At 46.6% G+C, this 22,851-nt stretch overlaps 1 protein-coding gene and 1 pseudogene across 1 annotated transcript; both read right to left on the bottom strand.

Annotated features, from left to right (window-relative positions):
- Nucleotides 1-3,735: 3,735 nt before the first annotated feature.
- On the bottom strand, nucleotides 3,736-15,487 carry LOC142486549 (importin-8-like). The gene is made up of 3 exons (XM_075585129.1): nucleotides 15,389-15,487; nucleotides 15,158-15,224; nucleotides 3,736-3,981 (listed from the first exon to the last, which is right to left on the bottom strand). The coding sequence occupies exons 1-3, from the start codon at nucleotides 15,449-15,451 to the stop codon at nucleotides 3,845-3,847; spliced, it is 267 nt and encodes an 88-aa protein (XP_075441244.1). The 5' UTR covers nucleotides 15,452-15,487; the 3' UTR covers nucleotides 3,736-3,844.
- LOC142486548 (importin-8-like) overlaps nucleotides 15,387-22,851 on the bottom strand; it is a 56,561-nt pseudogene continuing 49,096 nt past the window's right edge.

Below are 22,851 nucleotides of genomic sequence, written 5' to 3'. Positions count from 1 at the left end.
CCCGCCTTCGACCAGAACCTGCCAGGAGATCTCCATGGCAGTGTTCCGCTTTGTCTGGGGGGCCAAGTTTGAGAGGAGAAAGCGCGAGGTGATGTACAAAGAGCCGCACAAGGGGGGTAGAGGAATCCCCGACATCCCCACTATGCTGCGCGCCTTCTTTGTAAGCAACTGCGTGCGGATCACCCTGAGAGACTGCGACAAAGACTCCTCTGGCTACTCCATGTCCCGCCTCCTACTCCTGCCGCTCTGGAGAGCACTGGGGTGGGACAAGTGGGACAGCTCCATCCCTTACAGCTGGCGCACGCCCTGGTTCTACAAGGACGTGAAGAAGTTTATGAGGCAGAACAATCTGGAGGGAGTAAAACCAGACCTGCGGAAGCCCAAGGTCATCTACAAAATGATCAGGGCTAAAGACATCATGGAATCGGTCCCAGGTCTCCACCCAAACACCTTTGGAACGGTGTGGAGGAATGTGGCATCGAAAAGACTAATGAACAAAGACATTGCTTGGCAGGCCATACACGGGGGACTCCCTGTGAATGCGGACAAGTACCAGAGTAAACTCAGCCTCGTGAGGCACTGCCCCAGGTGCAACCCAGTGGAGGAAAGCATCATACACCTCTTCTGGAATTGCCCCTTTGCGCAGGCCTTGCTGCGCGCGCTGGACACTGACTTAAAGGACTGTATACCGAGGAAGTGCGTCACGTACTACTCCGTGTTCCACGGACTTTTCACAGGAACACACACAGAGGACGCAATCGAAGCCGGTTGGCGTCTAATGTGCTGTTTCAAGGACGTTTCACTATTCGCCAGGGAACGTTTGATCAAGGGGAAGAAGAGGATGTCGGTACAGGACTGTCGCAGGCTGCTCCACAGCCTGCTCAAGGACTATTCCATCTTTGACGGCCCTGAGGAGGACTAAACCCCCTCCTCCCCCCCCCCCCCCCCCCCTTACTCCCCCGCCCCAAAAGTTTTTCTGTGCAATAAAGTTAGAGATAATGTGTGTATGATATGTCATGTCTGTGGTGCGGTGCATACGTATAAATGCACTGCACCGCCGTGTTCGTCACAGTTTTTTTACTTTTGGGGAAACCATTAATACAAATGTATGTGAGTTGTGTGGGATATGCACTGCGCCGTTGTTAACGTCGCGGTTTTTTTTTTCGTTTGGAAAATGATGTACTGTTATAATCTTGTTGTAAAGATTCGCTGCATAATAAAAGAATTTTCAAAACAAAAAAATAAAAGCTGTCTGTGGGTGGTTTTCTGGGTATGCACCTTAACCCTGGCTGTGCTCAAAGCTGTGACCATGCAGCAAGCTTAAGCCTATAGGGAACCATGTTAAAAATGGTTATTGAGGCAAAAAGTGACACTGTGTGCTCATTTGCATGTCATTTCCCAGAATCCCTTGCTGCAGTGGAAGTGCTGTATGCTGGGTGATAATAGGGAAAGGCGGGGTTGCCTAAGACATGCAGATGAGCATACAGTTATATTTGCTCTCCTGTGGAGGGTTTTTGTCACTTTTTTTTACTCACCATAACTTAACTCATATATATATATATATATATATATATATATATATATATATATATATACACACACATATACATATACATATACATATACATATACATATACATATATATATATATACATATACACTGAGTTAAGTTATGGTGAGTAAAAAAAGTGACAAAAACCCTCCACAGGAGAGCAAATATAACTGTATGCTCATCTGCATGTCATATATATATATATATATATATATATATATATATATATATATATATATTACAAAAACACAAAAAAGAATGCGCCCGATCCTAGTGCAATATGTCCAAAAAAATACACATTTATTTCCCTAAAAAAATCCAACCAAATGCTAACTCACAAACAACAAATTAAAACAAGCGTTTGAGATATACTCATGCACCGGACGAGGATACAGCTGGAGATTGGTTCACATTACAAGGCGCAGTCTTATTTGTATTATACATATATATACATATACACACATACACATACATATGTATCTCTATCTCTCTCTATCTATCATCTATATATATATTAATGAAGGTATATGCTGATAGAATAAGGACACTTCCAATATAAAAATTGATTACAAGCAGTGGTTAAAAAGTCTTTAACATCACCCGCAGGACCCTTTGTTCATTGATCCACGTGTAGTGTGTCAAACCGGCTCCTGCTGCGGACGTCAGGGAGATGCGCGCGCACAATCTCCTCCTAATACTCAAAGCTTGCGACAGTTGGCGGCCGGGGATGAGACTGGATACCCGCACAGCAGGCTCTGCTCTATTCACTAATTATATGTGGATAAACAAAGCGGACGGGCTCCAAAGTGTGGCGGATGAATGCCAAAAGTACTTGGATGAAAAATATATAGTTTAAAGTCCAATATGACTCCTTCCCTACGCGTTTCGTCGCTGCATGCGACTTCCTCAGGGGTTAGCACTTTACAGATACAAAACCACATTTATAGACCAGTGCCAATAGATAAATTAGGAAGGAGTCATCCGCCACACTTTGGAGCCCGTCCGCTTTGTTTATCCACATATAATTAGTGAATAGAGCAGAGCCTGCTGTGCCGCTATCCAGTCTCATCCCCGGCCGCCAACTCCCGCGGGATTTGAGTATCAGGAGGAGATTGTGCGCGCACATCTCCCTGACGTCCGCAGCAGAAGCCGGTTTGACTCACTACACGTGGATCAACGAACGGAGGGTACTGCAGGTGATGTTAAAGACTTTTTAGCCACTGCTTGTAATCAATTTGATTGTAAGCTCTTTGGAGCAGGGATTCCTTTTCCTAAATGTTACTTTTATGTCTGAAGCACTTATTCCCATCGTGTCATTTATATTGGTTGTTATTTATATGATTGTCGTTTGTATTACTACTGTGAAGCGCTATATAAATAAAGACATACTGTACATACAAAAACAGCACGATAACAGAACTCATAAGTGTCAACTGCAAAAATAATCGGAGACCCCAATATAGCGTCCGTGCATGCAAGACGATAAACCAGAGAGAAGAAAGTAATATCAGCACGGCCACCAGAATAAAGACTCAGATCCTTGGAAGGAAATGCATCCGCCATCCTCGTAGGGAATAGCAAATTGAAATTGGCCTGGATAACGTCACTCAAACTGACCCAGAATATTGTGGATTGCAGATATGCGTGAAGGAAAACTAAAGATGAATGATTCCAAACAAGAAAACAGTCAAATAAAGTACGTCTTCACATCCCGATAGTAATTTAGGGGTTCAGAGAGGCAAGTCTCAGTGCAAGGGACAGTGCAAGGGACAGCGCGGTAGGCAAACAATTCAAATTTGAGAATACTTGCGAGTCTCTTAGCATCACCATTTTGAAACAACTCTAAGCATCTCTCAGGGAAAGAAGTGTCCTTCTCCCGAGCATCAATACAGACTTTATATCAGACAAATTAGGTCCAAAATAGGCCTCAGAAGCTTGCCAGCCTGTAGTAAAAGTAAAAAAAGTGACTGCTCTCTGTAAGGTGGACGGGTCTCTGCTGCCAAGTATTCCGGAGGTCACGCATACAAACACCACGATGTGCAGCTTCATCAGGCCCCGAGGAGGCACTTTTTACTTATACTACAAGCCGCGGCCTTACTTGGACCGATTTGTTTTTATCCCTTTTTCCTTCCTGTTTACCCTCTTCTTTGGTCTTTTTGTATAAATATCTTACTACTATAATTTATGTTGGGTCCCATTACCCTTCTCTTCTGTAAGCCCGAAATCTTGCAAATAAACAGTTTAGAAAAAAAATTGATCAGCTAGACAAGGGCAAATAAACGAAACCTGAATTATCTCGAACCTGTAAAGTATTCATAGCAATCCCTCTGAAAGACTTTAAACAAGATGCCTAGAAGCTGCCACATCTGAGAGGAGATGGTCTGGTTGGTCAGACTGTATGCCAAAGACAGGATCTCCTCATAAAACTCTGCAAGAAATAAAAGGAATTCACAAAGATAGAACCAATTAACACTTTAATCTCACCAAATCCTAGCTATAGAAGTCAATAGGAAGTCCCGTCTGTTTATGTCAGTGTGTCACATTGCAGAGACTGCTTTCATGGGTCATAGGTTCCATCTGTGTCACCCTGTGGACAGAATCCACAGATCAATAGATCCCTTCTTTCTGCTGCAGAACAAACTGATTCCATGGGCGCTTTCTGACTGACTCAGCAGTTGAAAGACGTGATGGACGCAACATTTCTTGGTCTCTAAATATTCTGGAGGCCAGGGTCATGTGTAGGATGATTAGCCCAGATAGGTTCAACTCGGCCCTCTTTCTAAAGCACAACAAGTCCTGTATCTTTTCTTCACTTTATTTAGGGAAAGCAGCAATAAAGACAGGCACTTGTGGAAGAGATGTTGGTGATTGAATAATGTCTCTCTGTGGGTGCTTTGTAGTTAAGGGCAGGTGAAAAGGATTCGGCCCTGCCACTGGAGCAATTACAGGAGGGGTACTCACTCAGCAAGTGTAGAAGGTGGAAAAGGAAGCCCCAGTGTATTCTGGGTAGCAAGATAGCTGGGGGACAGACCATCTGTGGGCAAGGCAGAGGGGGAGAAAGCAGACTAGGCCATTAGAGAGAAAGGCTGGGGTTGCTATAGCAACTCACAGAAATGTCTAAGGAAACAACAACATGTAGCAATAATGTTGCATGTTCTCATACAGCAAGCTGCTGGGACAGGGGAAATAACAGCCAACTGAACAAAGGAGAAATGAATCCCATAAACTGAAAGGGGAGACAGAGGAATATGGAATCTAGTTCCAGGACACTCCCCGTCTGGTATCTGGAGATACCACTATAGTCTAGGTATATGTGGAACATATGTACAATATAACATAACAATGCAAAATTCATGTCCACATAACCAGTGGTTGACAAATCACCAAAAAATCTACTCGCCACACAAAAAAATCTACTCGCCACCTAGTACCAAACGTGTGCTGCTTGGGCCAATATTTACTCGCCCGGGGGTTAAATCCACTCGCCCAGGGCGAGCAAATGTATAGGTTTGTCGAACACTGCACATAACGATGGGATACTGGCCTGTACCACCAGCTTGAAGTCCTTTGCCATCTCGGTAAGCGAATGCACAGCTCTAGGTTAGCTTGATGCACCACAATGTCTCTCAGAGTCCACAGAACTGGTAGTCAGTTCTTCCTTGTTATAGTTCGATTTAGGCATTAGGAGGATAATCTCTGTGGTGGGCCTTAAAAAGGTTTTAACAATTCCATGTTGGGTCGACTTCCTGATTCTTTCTCCACGGTTGGTCGCGTATACGTAGAATCTTCTTTTCATGTTGCATATGTAGCCCAGTACCACCTTGCTATCTGTGTAGAATCTGACAGCATCTGGTTTGCAGTCCATCTCGTTTTCGAAAAGTTCTGCCAGTTCTGCCGCTAACACTGCGCCACATAGCTCGAGTCTGGGTATAGTGCTGTCGGGTTGTGGCGCCAGCTTAGCCTTGCCAAGGATGAACCTGATATGGTAACTTCCACCCACGCCCATGGTTTTTAGGTAGGCCACCGCTGCCATGGCCTTTGTGGAGGTATCTGAGAACAGGCAAAGCTCTTTGCTGTGTGTAGCGGTGAGAGATATAGGCGAGTAAGTGTGTGGGATCTGAAGATGTTCAAGAGTCTTCAAGGAATACTTCCACGTTTCCCACTCTTTCCAGTCCTGCTTCTCGAAGGACATTTCTCTGAGGAGAGACTTGCCTTGTATAGTGACAGGAGTTACAAATCCTAGCGGGTTGTAAGGACTGTCAATAGTGGACAGGACTCCGCGTTGTGTGTAGGGTTTTTCCTCGATGGCTACCTGGAACATAAATGTATCTGTTTTAAGATTCCAGCTAATTCCCAGGCTCCGCTGTATGGGAGGCGTGTCGGCCCCCAGGTCCAAATTCTTGAGTTTGTTTGCGCGATCATCTGCGTGGAACGACTTCATCACTATGGCACTATTGGCAGCTATTTTGTGCAATCTTAGGTTGGCGTTTGCCATCATCTTTTGTGCCTCTTTGTTAACTGCCGTTAGGAGGTTGTTCTCTCCCTGGACATGACGAAGAACAGTCTCTTTTGTCCTTGTAAATTCCTTTGTGAAATGACTCTGCGACTGTCTCTTTGACGTGTGAGAGGACAGTCTTTTTGACACTGTGGCTTCACCTGTAGGGCGCAATCTTTTGCGGCTATGCCAGCCGTGACAGCTGGCTGCTTTGTCGCTTGTTACTCTGTGGAGAGGAACAACTGTACATCTTAGCCGTGCCATTGCCCGCGGGAGGATCGTCCGCTTGTTTATTGTCTTTTGGATGATCCCTTTGTTGGTCACCTTTGGGAGGTTACTTTCTTCCTTCAGTGGAGTCGACTCATCATCCTTGGTTGTCTGAACCACTAAGCATCCTAGGCCATTGTCACATCCCCTTGATGTAAGGATGTTCTTGTCGATCAAGGGTATGACCTTGTCTCTTCTCTTCACTTGGCCCTCCTGTCACTTGGAGATGGCCAACACATGGTTCAGAGAGGGATGTGTGTCCACATTCTGTTATCACCGTTCTGCGGGCGTCAACATAGTCTTGTCCGTGCTCTTTGTCAGTGCACGCGTTGCCCACTATCACCCAACCTAGGTCAAGTCTTTGGGCGTATGGTGCGTTGTGGAGTCCGTTATGCTGATTACAGACTTTATGTATCCTCAAGATGTCCCTACCGAGCAGCAGCAAGATCTTGGCGCCTTGTTCTACCGGCGGGATGTCGTTGGCTATTCCTCTGAGGTGCGGGTGATGGCGTGCCACGTCTGGTGTGGGAATCTCGTCCCTGTTTGTGGCCATGTGGTTGCACGTGATGAGTGTGGGGGGAGCCATCTTCATTCTGTTATCCACTGAACATATGACGTAACCGCTTGCTCTTCTCCCTGTTGACCCTGCACAGGTTCTGAGGGTGTAGGGTGAGGCATTGTCTTGTAAGTTGAATAGGTTGAAGAACTCTGTCTTCGCCAATGATCTGTTGCTTTGGTCGTCGAGGATTGCATACATTCGAATAGCCTTCTCAGGTTGACACTGGGGGTGCACTGCAACAAGGCATATTTTGGAGCAGGACATTTTGTCACTTTCTTTTCCGCAAACCTCAGTGCGCCGAGATGTGACGGATGTTGTCTCTCCTCCTTCCTCCCCGCCATGCTCCGCTACGGAGGATGGGTTGTTGAGTTGGTGGAGTGTCAGCGCCTCTGGATGTAAAGATGTTACGTGCTTGTCACTTTTGCACACTGTACATTTGATTTCTTCTTTAGAGTCTCTGGCTAGGTGAGTCGTGGAACCGCAGCATCTGAAGCAAACTCTGAATTCTCCAAGTAACCTCTTACGTTCCTCTAGGGACTTCATACTGAACCCAAAGCACTTGTTAAGTGGGTGTGGCTTCTTGTGTATGGGACATTCCCTGTTTGGGTCCCTTGGTTCCTCGTCTCTGGCGACCGACTGATCGGGAGTAGTTTGGGTCGTGGGAGGCACGTCCGTCCTGTGGACCGAGATGGGCATTTGAGTGTTACCGTATCTCGCCACTGGTCTCTCATTCCTCAGGCAGCTCGCACTGTGTGTGGTTTGCGCACCTAAGATGAAACTGGGATCGTTCCTTGTCCTTGCCGCTTCGCGAATGAAGCTCAAGAAGAATGAGAATGGGGGGGAAGGCGACTTGCTTCTCCCTTTTGTATTTGGAGCCTTGGGAAATCCATTTTTCTTGGAGGTTGTAGGGTAGCTTCTCCAAGATGGTTCTCACTCCACGAGCTGAGTCCAAGACGTTGAGACCTGTTAAGGAATGGTCTTTCCTTGCAAACTCCAGCTCTTGCAGCAGGTCTCCGAGCTCTCGTAACTTCGAGTAGTCTCTAGTTGTGATCTTGGGGAAGCTGTCGACTCTTTTGAAGAGCGAATCCTCGACTGCTTCGGGGCTACCGTAGCACTCTTCTAGCCTTTCCCACACTAGGTCATGGCCTACTTGGGGTTGGTTCGCGTTTGCTGACCGAAGTCTCTTTGCGTGCTCCCTGGATTCGTTCCCCAGGAACTTGAATAGCTGGTTGAGCTCTTCCATTGCCGAGAAGCCCAAGCTGTTGAACGTGAACTTCCACATCCGGTAGTTCTCAGGGCGCTCGTCGAAGCCGATGAGTCCTGTTTGCACCAGGTCACGCCGGATCATGTACTTGGCTATGTCGGTCAGGCCTGAGGCATCGGCATGTTGGTCGTGTTCTGAGGTAGTTGCTGGGAGGGTCCGTGCGGTCGCCTCTTCCTTGGCGTGGACGCGTGATGGCTGCTGGTCAGTGTGAGGGGCTGTGTTCTCCTGTGTGGGTGTACCTGGATTGCGAGCCTGTTGTGGTGCATCCGTGTGCGCGCTGGCGTGTGGATCGCTGTTGCGGCTGTGGCTATCCCAGGCAGCATGTCCCACTGAAGGAACAGCGTCTTCTCCTCGTGGACCTAGCAAGTCTTCTGTGTCTGTGGAGTCACTCCCTCCGTGTTGAGATGGTGCGCTGGTGTTTACACTGAAGAGGCTCCTTACGTAGTCTTCAGTGCGTTGGGCTGGATCCTCTGAGGCTATCCGTCTGTACGGTTGCTCCCCGCTGTCCTGTTGCGCGGCTGCTTCTAGGACTTCAGCTTGGGCTGTCTGCTCCTCTTCTATGCGCGCTCTTCCTGCTCTTACGGTTGCCTCTCTTCGACTATATTCAGCCCTGGCACGTGCGGCCTCTGCGGCGGCTCGCGCCTTGGGTTTGTGCTTGCACTGGATGCGTTAGATTGCGCTGATCTTGCTGACCTTGATGAGTGTCTGGATGTGCTTGAGCGCTGTGACGCAGTCTCCAGGAGGAGCTCTTTTCTCTCGCTTTGGGCGTCCGTCATGGTGGTCTGCATGATGCCATCACGTTCTAGGTCGATCGCCTTTTGCAGGTCGCGTTCTTGCAGGCTATCTTCCGTGTTAGTTCTTGTTAGATAGGTGAAAAATGCCTGTGACACTGCTTGATAGCGCAAGTGATCTATCTTCAATTGAGTTATTGCCTGCTTGAGCTGTTGTACATAGTTACCAGCGCCGGCGACATTGCATATCCCAAGTGTGGTTGTTTCCCAGGCCAACTCTAATTTAGCACGGTGCGCTTCAATGTCAGTCTCATATTTTTCGCGGGCCTTTTGTGTCACTGTGACTGTCCGTTTAGGCCTTGCGTCTGCCTGCGCCTGTTGCAGTTGCGCAGTGGTCTCTGTGTCCGAGTGATCACGCTCCTGTGTGATATCAGGTGAGGCTCTGAGTTCTGCCATGCTGTAGGTGTGTGTAGGCCTTTAGCCAGTGCGTGTGGCGTGTGGTCTTTTACCTGTGTCAGAGATGGGCGACTGTCTCAGATGATGCCGAGCGGTGTCCTGCAGCGTTCAGCGTAGGGGTGGCTGTACTCACAGGTGTCCGGTGGCTCTGAACCGTGTCCTGGCGGGTGTCCGGTGGCGTGGCCCTTGGTGGCGTCAGCCAGGATACATGCGCAGGGGTAGGTGAGATGGTAGCTCTTCACTATGGAGCTGTGCAGAGAGTGGCTCAAACAGAGAAAAGACAATCAAAGTTCTGTGTATATTGCAGTCTGAGTGCAGTGCTGCTGCCTTGACTGAGTTTGTAGGCTTGTGTGCAGTGCAAGCTGCTTGCTGTTTGAAAGGCTGCTGCAGGCTGTGTGCAGTGACTGTACTGTGTTAGCATAAAGTCTTAGAGTAGCAGCTCCTGTATGTATATTTCCAAAACACACGGTCTTCCTTTTCACTATTCTGGAGGCCAGGGTCATGTGTAGGATGATTCGCCCAGATAGGTTCAACTCGGCCCTCTTTCTAAAGCACAACAAGTCCTGTATCTTTTCTTCACTTTATTTAGGGAAAGCAGCAATAAAGACAGGCACTTGTGGAAGAGATGTTGGTGTAATGTCTCTCTGTGGGTGCTTTGTAGTTAAGGGCAGGTCAAAAGGATTCGGCCCTGCCACTGGAGCAATTACAGGAGGGGTACTCACTCAGCCAGTGTAGAAGGTGGAAAAGGAAGCCCCAGTGTATTCTGGGTAGCAAGATAGCCTGGGGACAGACCATCTGTGGGCAAGGCAGAGGGGGAGAAAGCAGACTAGCCCATTTGAGAGAAAGGCTGGGGTTGCTATAGCAACTCACAGAAATGTCTAAGGAAACAACAACATGTAGCAATAATGTTGCATGTTCTCATACAACAAGCTGCTGAGACAGGGGAAATAACAGCCAACTGAACAAGGAAGAAATGAATCCCATAAACTGAAAGGGGAGACAGAGGAATATGGAATCTAGTTCCAGGACACTAAATATGGATTCTGTGGTTCTTATGATGATCACCTATAAAAATATTTTTTTTTAAAAGAAGACGATCCGTTGAAGACAACTGTATTTTTGTAAGAGAATTGAAAATGATTGAAATAATTCAAAGTCTTCGTTACTTGTCCTTAAACTGTCATTCCCTATACTCTAATAAAACCATGCCATACTTTAAAAATACTTTTAAGTCTTCTGAAGTTTAGGGGAAGAAGTGGTAGGTTACATTGAAATAAAATGAGATATATCATCTCGTATGAAATGAACGGGAATAAGGGAAGGCTTACATTGAATTTACATTTAAGACACACTAGCACCGCCTACCTGTTCCTGCAAAGTACTATGGCCGACTCTAAACTCCAGTTTTGAAGCTAAGTCACTGTGTTCGCAAAAATGCAAATAAATGCTGGGGATTTACACGTAATTTCTCGCAGTCACGGGGACAGTAAACCTGACTACATCCCTACACATCCGCTTCTTCCCCACTGACCAGACGGATGCATCTTGGCACTAGGGAACCAAATCTTCTCTTTTGCTTAGCAACAGGGAAGACCAAAAGGCAAAGTGTACCAAAAAATAAACCCTGTGAGGAACAAATCTACCCCCTTGACAGGTACAACTAAAAATGGGGGTTTAAAGGAGAGCAGGGAGCCATATAAAGGGTGCTGGGTTCTCATTTGTTAAAAGATGAAACCTCCACCCCCCAACTGGGCAGGGCTTTTTCCCTTCAATTCCTAGTGGCATAGAAAGAGGAGCGATAAATTAGAATTACGGACACTAGTACTGTATAAATATTAGGCATGCATAACTCTACTCAGAGTTTGCTCTGGAGAGAGGTGATTAAAGCGTGCAGTGTCATACACTTCAGAATAGGGCAAGTCCATATCCAAGGTGTTTGAAAAATTAGAGAGAGGTTGGGTGGGAAGTGTGCAACAGCGAGTAAAGGAGAACGTAAGGATTGATTTTGGTAAACTAAATGGTGGGTCAGGAACTTGTCAACCATAATTCCCTGCATACCTGGCAATAAGGTCATAGAAAATTCAAAGGCAGAATCCAATATACTTTAGCGTACTGTACCAAGAAAAGATCTGTGTGTATATGGCATACGCTGATCTAAAAATTAGCCTAGGTAAGCACTGGAATTTCATTTGCCGTGGGAGAGAGATAGTCAGAAGGAAAAAAATTGGTGGTTACTGGATTTATTTATAAAATGTTTTACCAGGAAGTAATACACTGAGCGTTACCTCTTGTTTTCAAGTATGTCCTAGGCACAGAGTTATGATGTGAAATACATGGTTACAAATACATAGTTACATCAAGTGAACAGGGTTATACATTATATACAAGACATTAATCCAAGTCATTTCCCGTTTTGAAGGAGATATCCCCAAAAGAAAACTTAGAGTAGTGGTGATCTATAGAATGGCATGGAAAGAGGGATGGAAAAACGAACCACTATATCCAGTGCTGATGATGCAGCAATAAACCACCAGGAATGCGTTCCCATAAAATAAAGCTATTTTAATGGATCAAAAATATGGTACAACATTGTCCCAACATTTTAGCAATTGCGGTATGGGCGATGTAAAAAACATGTCATTTTTGGGTATTGAACATGTACCTTGTCCGATTAGAGGAGGCAACAGATTAAATATCCTTAATAGAAGAGAACTCTATTGGATCTTTACTTTACAAACCTGTATCCCTCATGGTCTGAATTCAGACTGGGATATAGGGCCTCTTCTATTTGATATTTGAAAGTGTTTCTCCATAAGGTCTCTTGGTATTATGTTATTGGCAACAGCACAGGTTGTCTGGATAATAATTAACTGTACATCTATTTGATGCTTGTGAGTTATAATATGTTAATCAATTATCTATTGTGTATTTAATAACAATGGGTTTAGCTAAAATTATAAAATGATATCAGTCGCATCCCAGTCTCTGTTCACTTACTTTCTGTTCTCCGGGGGTTTTGATTAACTTTATGTATGTTATGTGACAGGTTCTGTTTATATTTACATGTAACCTTATTTTATTTAACATCTTTATATTCATGTTCTTCATAACCATTACAAGCAATGCACGATTCGTAATTACGATTTATGGATACCCAATATCTGAGGTTGTAATTTGAGTATCACTCATTGTTTTTAATCTTATTTTTTGTAACTTGATTTTATTTACATGTCTTTGTGTATCCATAAAGGTAACCATTGAGAGTGTTATAGTTTAATGTTAATAAAGTTTTGTTTTACTTGTTTCTTCTGGTTCTGACCCGTGGGGGTCATGTTGCCTAGCAGCACAATGCATTGTGACGTTCTGTCACGTGCCAATCGACGTGGTGACGTCACGCGCCTTTTCCACCATACGGACTCAGGGGTTTGTTTTGGCATTGCGTGTTCTTTCTTTGACAAGCATGCCACGCCCCTCTGGTCCCCCTGCGCGGTGACGCCACACGCTGGTATGGGCTATGCATTTGTGCTGCGTCTACCGGTCGTGGGTCATGTGCTAGCGTCACATGATACACCCAGAAGTCAATGCAATTGGTGCCACGTCACAGGTCTTGTGCCCGCGTCACACCGGGAAGTCAACGCAATTGGTGCCGCGATCAGTATAAATTGCACTCCTTATGTTGTTTGTGTATTCACCTTGATAAAGGACTATTCATAGTCCGAAACGCGTTGGTGTGTTTTGTACCATATTTTTGATCCATTAAAATAGCTTTATTTTATGGGAACGCATTCCTGGTGGTTTATTGCTGCATCATCAGCACTGGATATAGTGCTTCGTTTTCCAGCCCTCTTTCTCCGATATTCATCTTCAAACGGAGGCACATCCAACCCTGGGTCACTGGATACATTGGACTTGCTGCTCATCGTGGACAACTATCCCAAGTGAGTTTAATCCAGTTTGACACCATTCATTCATTTGTCCAGTAAAGTTATAGGATGTCTTATCTACTGGTCACCGGCAGGTGTATATGATTTTATCCTTACCGCTTTGCTATGTGGGATTATTTTCTACCAGGTTACATCCTATTGGACACATATACAATATAGGGTTGTTTTTCCAGATACTATTCCATTTTTGACTACGATTTTTTTCTTTAGAGCACCATACAACACATTTTTTCCAATATAGAATGGCATGACCGGTGTATGGATAGGGGAAGCAGACACTGATTTTGACCATTCTAAATCTCCAGGAAGAATACACCATACTCAAGCTACGATATTCTTAGAACACATTCGTTAAAAAGGATATATCAGAACTAAACTACAGATTCTAAACTAAGAAAACCTAAAAGTAGTTGAGCCGAGTCAGATTGCTGGAAGGTCTGCCGTAAGAGGAAATACTAATCAAATCTGAACGGTTTACTTTTGAAAATAAGAAAAATAGGAGATGGGGCACACGGATTTCAAAAATAATGAAAATGTATTAAAGCATGTGCTTTAATAAATGTATGCTTTAATACATTTTCATTATTTTTGAAATCCGTGTGCCCCATCTCCTATTTTTATTGTATGCCGTGGATTGGACGCAGCCGATCGTACATTGAAGGGAGCACCAGTAACTGTATCAATTTCTTTATTACATTGTTGTGTGCAGCATTTATCCCTTGTTTTATTACTTTTGAAAATTAAACAGCTAAAAGGCAATAGTATTACAATATACTTATGTAACTGTATTTGTAACCATGTCATCTTAACTCTATGCCCAGGACATACATGAAAACGAGAGGTAACTCACAATGTATTACTTCCTGGTAAAACATTTTATAAAAAAAAAAAAACATACACCTATATCAAACAATACAAAAATAAAAAAATTAAAAAAAAAATATTACAGGGGAGATTCTTGCTCTATGGAATTACCAACCAAGGCTGAAGAAATGTCACCTGCCGAAAATATATTCTTTATTGTAACAGCAGGGATGATGCAGAATTTGCTTGCCGTGGAGAGTGACGGGAAAGATTTCTCTTCCTCTAGAGCCGGGGTGGGCAAAGTGAGGCCTGCAGGTCGGATGATTGCCTATGGTGCAGGCGACTGAGGCAGCGTCAGTGGCAGCAGCAGCAGCTCGGCAGCTGAGACAGCAGCATGGCTGGAGCTCACCCAGGTGGTCCTAAAATGGAAGTTAGGATGGACTGAAAGTCGGGCCCAACTTCCATAAATCACCGTATGGGTGGGCATGCAGCCACAGTGCCGTCACCTACGCACGCAGAGCATCTGCTGCTGCCTCCGTTGCCCGCACCCCACGTAGAGACCAGAGGAGAGGGGGAAGGGAAGTTGGGGAGAGGAGGGAGATTGAAGGACAGTGAGGGAGAAAGAGGGTGAGCGAGGAGGAGGAAGGGGAGCAAGGAGGAGGAAGGGGGAGGAGGAGAAAGGAGCAAGGGGATCAAAGTGAGGAGCGAAGAGGGAAGATTAAAAAAAGAAGAGTGATTATTAAAAGAGAAGGGGGAAAGTGAGTGAGAAAGTGAAGCAGAGAGTGAGGTGGGTAGGTGAGATGCCGGTTGCGAGAAGGGGAGCTATGGTAAACTTTGCGGACCCCAGACTTTGTGTAGATTCTACATTATATTTGCAGCCCGCAAAGTTTACCCAAGCTTGTCAAGTGGCCCTCCAACCCCAAAAAATTGCCACCCCTGCTAGATCTATGGCAAAAAAAAATATTATATGCAGTGTATGTGTAGTAAACCAATGTTTGGAAACCAGACAAAACCTGGGTTTGTGCATAAAGGCCAGCCAGGCTCATGAGTCCTGTTATTTAAAACATGAATATTTGAAAGATACCTATGATGTGTTTCTGCAAAACAAGGCCAATGATCTGTAAACATATTTCCTCCAACTGCTGTTTTACCTGAAAAAAAACAAAAGAGGCTACAATACCGAAAAAAAAAGGTCTCCTAGTAAAGAATAATATCCAGGCACAAACAAACAAAGCAGACAGTGGAGGAAAAGAGAAGGTGCTATGCGGGATCACTCAGCAGAGAGCAGTTAAAGGCAGTAGCAGAGTGCACTCACCTCCGTGTAATCCTCCACCACGGTCAGGACAATATCGATTGTGTGCAGGATGCCCATGGCCATCACTGTCTTATCCTCCACCTCTTCATACTCCTCACTCTGAAGAACCTTGCAAATATGTCAGCCTTGAAAGAAAGACACAGTGTCACACTGGTGTCAAGATGTGAAGCATAATATCACTGCAGATAAAGGGGAAGGGTCGTGGGAACAGCGCTAATGCTAAAAATAACAAATAGTGACACTTAGGTGACTAACATAAAATATATACTGTACACACTTTAAATGTTAAAGTGGGGGCTGCCAGGAAAAAAGGTCCACACAAACCAATACAGACAATAAAAACAAATAAACCGGCGCCTCCAAAAGAAAATATAAATATAGCCTGACCAAATATAAAGTCCAATACGGCTGGGATGAGATCCAAGGCAGATTCTTCAATGAAGTCTCATAGAATGACAAACAAACGAATAAGACAACAACAAAAAAGAAAAAAAGAGAAAAAGATCATAGTGCAACTGAAAACAAAAAATCACTGATAAGGTTGACAAGAAAATGATTACAAATTTAATGCAATTGAATTAAAATAAATATAAAAACAACAAACACTTGAATGTTGGGCTAGAGACACTTATATAGCAATGACATCCGGTACGGATAAAATTGAAACCCTACTTACAGCAAAGCTAATATTAATAAGCCCGTAGCACAATGTCCTTGTCTGGAACCGAAACCTGGTAGGAAGATGTCACAACTCTGCCTCTAGAGATCCACGATGCCGCAAACTGCCACTGCTAACACACTCACGGATGTGCTGGTATGTGGGGGGTGAAGCAGGTGAAAACCTGGACCCAGTGCTGCCGAGGGATTCGCCTACCCCACCATACAAACTTAGACAACACAGTTTTTTGTGGAAGTAAAAATGGTCACAGCTTTATTGTTTAACAATACTATCAAATAACTGTCAGGCCATAAATGACGACACGCGTCAACCGGGAGACACAGTCTCCGCCGTGAGGGGCACTCTCGCCCCTTACCACGGCCCCGTCATCCGTACACACTAGGTCCCCCCTTTTATGGCCGCGTGGGCCTACCCACATAGGATAGAGCCCAGCTACCTAAGATTGGTGCCAGGGGTACAGCGACCGACCGCCTGCGTCGGCGCCTCCAGCCCGCACGATCTTCTCCGGGGGACTGTTACCTGGCGGCTCATCCGCATCGGGTGGAGCCCCATTTTGGGTATTTACGGTGTCCCTATGATGACTGGCCTGACAGTTCCGCCACCCGGTGGACTCATTAAGGCCACTTACTGGGGACTCACCCCACACACCAAGCTGTGACCCTAAACCCTGCCTGCTGATCGCTTGCAACGGCCTGAGAATGTTGTCAATAAAAATATCCAGGCCCTCGTCCGTCATGTGTACCCCGTCCCTCCTGTGCCACCTGCGCCCCCTGTCTTCGAATTCCCTGTGGTTCACCGTCAGCCCCCCACAAGTGAGCATGAACTTACGGATGTCTCTGTTGACTTCTCGCCTTGCCTTCTCGATGCCCACCCAGCTGCGCGCCCCCCTCCATGCCAGCCGAGGTATGATCTCTGACCAAATAATGACTGCGTCATTCCATAGGGCTTTAAGTCTGGCGCAGTCAGCGTGTATCTGGAGGATTACGTCTAAAGACTTGGTGGCCACCATATCGTTCCCGCCCAGGTGGATCATTATCACGTGGGGCTTTCTGCCGTAAACTGCTAGCGCGCTTGTGGTGGTTGGCACCAAATCTCTCCAGCACATTCCTCTCTTACCCAGCCATCGTATTTTCATGCTCTCCTGTGGGATTCCCAACTGCAGACCCAGCGTGCTCGCCGCCCACTCCCTGGCCCAGTACATGAAAGAATGACCAATCAGCCAGACTTCCCACGCTGCACCTGCTTCTCCCACTGTGAAGACAGAAAACATGTTAGAAACTGCACGATCATCTACTTGCGCCCCTGCTGGGACCTAATGTACCCCTTGTATGCGTTTGACTTCCACCTACCCAATTCCTTAATCTGCGCTATCGGCAGCCCCTGCTCGGAGGCTACCGTTGCTGCCCCAATCCGAAACGAGTGGGTCCCAAAATTGGTGGCATCTATGCCCCCTGCCTCCAGGCAACGCTTGAAAATCGTGTTAAACTGAAACTTGGTTAGGGGAGTTGTATCTTTATGTCAGGAAAACCTCGCCCCCTTGCGATCGCTGCCTGGCGTAGCGCTTTGCCGCCCTCACCGGGCATACCTTCCTATTCTCGTGCCGTCTCAGGTGCACCCAGGCACCTTTCCCTGCTTGTTTAGTTTTTGACCTGTGTATGCGGCATGCCACTGTCTCCTCCCCTATAATCACATTTTCTAGCAAAAGGCCAGTGTCCCTGCTAGTTTTTGACGCTGCTACAAGTTCCCCTAATCTAAAGGCTCCAAAAAAGGCAAAAGTGAAAGCCGCTTTAAATAAATTTATTTTGAACGGTCCTGCGCATACTGACTCTGCTGCTTGGTTCAAGCTCTGTAACCTCTCCACCGTTACCGGCTCCCTCTTAACTCCCCGCTTGCGCTCCCCTCTGCCCCACCCGATTAGTATTCGCCTGAGGAGGAAATCCTTGGTGATGTCTGTCTGCCCCCCCAACTTCAGGAAAAAATCAATACCCGCTAGCGTACCGCCCGCCTTACCACTTAGCATGCCCGCCCGCTTCTGAGTAAGTAAAAAATTGATTCGCTGATGGGTTCTGCTAACCTTACCACTCCCCTTCGGGGTCTTCCGGAAACTGCGCCATTGCCGACATGTGTTGTTGTACGTCTTCCAGGTGTGGGGGGCTAGCGATTGCTGCACCAAAGTCATCACTCCCTCTGCCCTAGCTGGTACAGATAATTTGGGCAGGTCAAACCTCTTGCCTGCGCGTCTGGGGCTGCTCGCCTAAATGCAGGCCAGTTAAAGCGGGATAGTGCGTCTGCAATTACATTAAGCTTCCCGGGGATGTGCTTTGCCTTAAAGTTTATGTTCCCCTGCATGCACTGCAGGACCAGCCTGCGCAACAACCTTATCACTGGTGTTGACGTAGCCGATAGGCCGGTCGCTGCCTCCACTACCCCCAAATTGTCTGACCAGAATATTATGTGCTTGTTCGCTAACTCCTTGGCCCATAGCTCTACCGCTACTACAATGGGGAACAACTCCAGGAAAGCCATGTTCTTAGTTAGCCCCGTCTCCACCCAGATTACTCTGCAGGCGAAGTTTAGCAGACCCAGGAGTGACTGCATTTGTTTCAGGGTCACCTTCCTGGCCTCCCTGACTGACCTAGGCTCATTCTAAGCTTCCTGACCTTGTTTGCGGGTAAGCGTGATTCCCTTGCCAGCGTGTCAATCTCTATACCGAGGAATGACAGGATTTCTGTTGGGCCCTCAGTTTTCTCCTCTGCTATGGGAACCCCCAATTCCCTCATGATCCCCTTAGTTCTCTCCAGCAAACTGTTGCACTGCAGTGAACCCGGGGGACCCACCAGCAGGAAGTCATCCAGATAGTGCGCAACTGTGCTAGTCCCCGTCTGACTGACTATGCACCAATGCAAGAAAGTACTAAAAGCCTCAATGAAATGGCACAACCCATGGGGAGACATTTATCAATGTAATACGCACCCTCAAATTTACACCCTGTGAATCTGAAGCTGCTGGGGGCCAAAGGTAACAGCCGGAAGGCTGATTCTATGTCGATTTTTGCCAATAGTGCTCCCTCCCCACATGGTTTAATTATCCCTATGGCGGTGTCAAATGATTGGTATTGTACCCGGCATAGCTCCGGGTCTATGGCGTCATTCACAGACCCCCCTCTTGGGTATGACAGGTGTTATATTAGCCTGAATTTGCCCGGGTCCTTTTTTGGCACTACACCCAGCGGGGAAATAATTAACTGGGCGATAGGGGGGGATGCGAATGGGCCCGCCACACGCCCCAATTTTATCTCTTTCTCTATTTTTCCTTTAACTATGTGTCTGTGTGTTGCAGCGGATTTCAAGTTCTGGCTAACACCCCTAGCTTGTACCACCCCACCCCCCCCCCACTGGTATGTAAAACCCCTTTCTAAATCCCCCTTCCAGGAACCTTGCTTTCTCCCGGTTGGGGTACCCCCTTAACCAATAGCTCAGCCTGCTAAGGCTGACCGGTGTTGGGGCCTGTGTTAGGTGCCTCCCTTCCTCTCCCATGGCTGCGGTTGCCCCGGGCTTTGAAGTATTTCTTAACTGGGTGGCTACCCCCGCACTGGCTACACACATGTTTGAACTTGCAACTCTCCCCCATCTGCAGTATTTATCGTTAAACGCCCAGCACTCCCCGTTGCTGCCTCTGCTTGCTGAATGACTCCCGGGCCGACCGCCCGGCCCCTTGCGAACGGGCGCGTTACCCCCCCGGCTCGTGTTTCCCACTAGCTTCATCCACAGTTCCATGTCCATCTTCCCCAGACTCAACCGTGTATCTCCCTGCCACCTGTGCCTGAAATGCTCATCATAATCTCACCACGCTGACCACCCGTGTTCGTCATGTATGTTCTGTATCACACATGTATTTCATCACATTATGCAATTCCTTGGGATGTTTTGAAAGGAAACAGTCCCCGAACACAATGAAACGAATAACCCAGTTCGCATTATTCCTCACTACCTGCCCTTTTCCGCCCGCCTCTCGCGCGCGTTTCCTCTCTGCTCGCCCCTTTTCAGACAGCTTAAACATATCCACATACTTTCTGTTACCTATGTCTCTCTGTGTTCTCCTGGGCAGGTAAGTGTACAGGGAGCTAGTCTCGACTGCAAACGAATCCTCCCCGCTGTGGGTGGAAGCCGCCCCTTTGTCTTTGCGCGATTTGCGTTTTCCCTTATCTGTCCTACTCAGCTTTACCGCCTTGCTCAGCGCCTCTACCTGTTCCCTTATGCTCTTTACCCCTGGGGTCTCGTCGCTGTCTGCGCCGCTGCTTGCGTCTTACTCGCTGCTCGCTCTTGCGCTCTCACTATCCTCGCTGTCTGACCCCTGGGACTCACAGTCCGACCCTGACCTAACTGACCCCCCATCACTAACATCACCATCAACATCATCCTCATTACTTTCCAATGCTGCATTATCATGCTCACCTGATCCTGCGGCTTGTGCACCTGGGTGACCGGTCCTGGGTCTTTTGACCGCACGGCTCCTGTTGCTGCTCCCCGGATCAGCGACGCTTCCTGCGTCCACCGGGGCAGGAGCCCGGGACACTGGAGGGCACCGCGCAGCCTGGGGTAGTGGGACTGCCGTTGATGGATCCAAGGCTGGTGCCGGCGCGCCAGGCGCAGGTGCATAAGGCGCAGGGGCATGGTGTGCGGGTGCATGTGTTGGCAGCGCCGGTGGGTATGGCGCGTAGGGGGCAGGTGCATACGGCGCAGGCCGGTTTTTATGAATATCCCTGCTTCAGCACAGGTGGTGCAGTCTTCCACTAAGCCACTGATGGAGCCACATGTGCTGAAGCAGGGATATTGATAAAAGCTGGCCTGTTGGTAGCCCATGAGGACTAAGTTTGAGACCCCTGGTTTATAAAGACTGCAATTCATTATCATTAGCCCATTAATATATTCTAACTTTACCTCCAGGCTACCCTTACGACGTATCCAGTAGGTCATGGGGGCTGGCACACCGGGGGTCTTATGACTTACAGGGAACGTCATACTATTGGAACGGAAGCAGAGAGTCATGTTTAAGATAAGGGGAGGCCAGATTTTCCTGAGATATTTACATTCTCGTGTGCCGTTGTTTCTGGTCACTTTTGGGAAAGGCCCACACAGACATGCCATGGGGAGGAAAAGGACCATGACCAGTCCGCACAGACATGCCATGGGGGGTTGGAGGGAGAGATAAAGGGGACCATGACCAGCCCACACAGACATGGGGAACTAAATAGTCACATTAGGGTGAGAAGTAGGAGAAGGATGTGTTGGGATTTAGTAATAGTAGCCCACAAAGTGATGTGTGGTGCAATGTGGACACAAACAACCCACAAAACCGAGCCGAGAAACAGAAACACAAAAATTGAACATGGATCTTCTAAGAGTGAAATCAGTGAGTAGACAAGGATGCTATGTAGTTCCATTACAAATTGTGAAGAGAGCGTAACTAAAACAGGTCTTAAAGCAGCAGAATATATAAATATATTCAGGGACAATACAAGGAGCTTTCAAAAGAACTATTCATCCCACGGGCAGTACAAAAGGACTCAGGGCCATTCCTTAAGGTTGGAGGAAAGGAAATTTCACCAGCAACAAAGGAAAGGGTTCTTTACAGTAAGGGCAGTTAAAATGTGAAATTCATTACCCATGGAGACTGTGATGGCAGATACAATAGATTTGTTCAAAAAAAGGTTGGATATCTTTTTAGATGGGAAAGGTATACAGGGATATACCAAATAAGTATACATGGGAAGGATGTTGATCCAGGGATTAATCCGACTGCCAATTCTTGGAGTCAGGAAGGAATTAATTTTTCCCCTTAATGGGGTTTTTTGTTTGCCTTCCTCTGGATCAATAAGTAAGTATAGATATAGGATAAAGTATCTGTTGTCTAAATTTAGCATAGGTTGAACTTGATGGACGTACGTCTTTTTTCAACCTCATCTACTATGTAACTATGTAACTATGTACTATGTAACAATCCATGCTGCTCGCCATTTTTTGCAGTATAATGTTTTACCCTTTCAAATGCTGTTTTTTTATTTTAAGAACAGGACATGCTAAGGGGATAAAGCTATTAACATTATATGAGAAACTCAAAGGCTTCTGAGGAGGACCAAGTGAACACAGGACAGTGACGTTTTCTTTGGGAGGGGCCATGGGGGAAGGGAATAGAGAAAGTGCGTGGCTCTCTCTCGTTTTATAGATATATATTTTTTTAGGGGGGTCAAAAGTGTGGTACTCCCGTCAATACGCCACACAGGCCACTAGCTCCCTGATTGCCCAGGGAACGTGTCACCTGGTACAGGACTAAACAGGAACGTTACCGCTCAAATAGACGCGTGATGACGTGAAGCGCCCACTTCTTACACTTCCACCACAACAGCTCCGGACAATCATCCTCATCCACCTGCAATGTTTCCTGTCAGACAGAAGATAGTCAACAAACTGTTATACTGTAAATAAACAGAACTTCTGTTCAGCATGAAATAAGCTGTGCAGTTTCATGGAGCAGAAGTGAACTCCCCATTTAATCACAGAGCTCACCCTGCCACCCCACATTTACTGCGAAACCTACTCCCTTTCTTGGTGAAACCGGCCAGTTTATCCAGACTAATTTCTCTCCGTTTGCTTGTTCTGTGATGAGAACATACAACATAAAAGAGCTTGTGCTGCTACAGGCTGAAAATATATAACAGCACAAAGCAATAAAGTAATTCTAATTTAAAAGGCAGCAGCTTGATCTGACTAAGAGACCATCACCA

Source organism: Ascaphus truei, unplaced genomic scaffold, assembly GCF_040206685.1.
Source record: "Ascaphus truei isolate aAscTru1 unplaced genomic scaffold, aAscTru1.hap1 HAP1_SCAFFOLD_944, whole genome shotgun sequence".
Taxonomy (NCBI): Eukaryota; Metazoa; Chordata; class Amphibia; order Anura; family Ascaphidae; genus Ascaphus; species Ascaphus truei.
The sequence above is the reverse complement of the archived record's forward strand: the minus strand, read 5'-3'. Positions and strand labels throughout refer to the sequence as shown.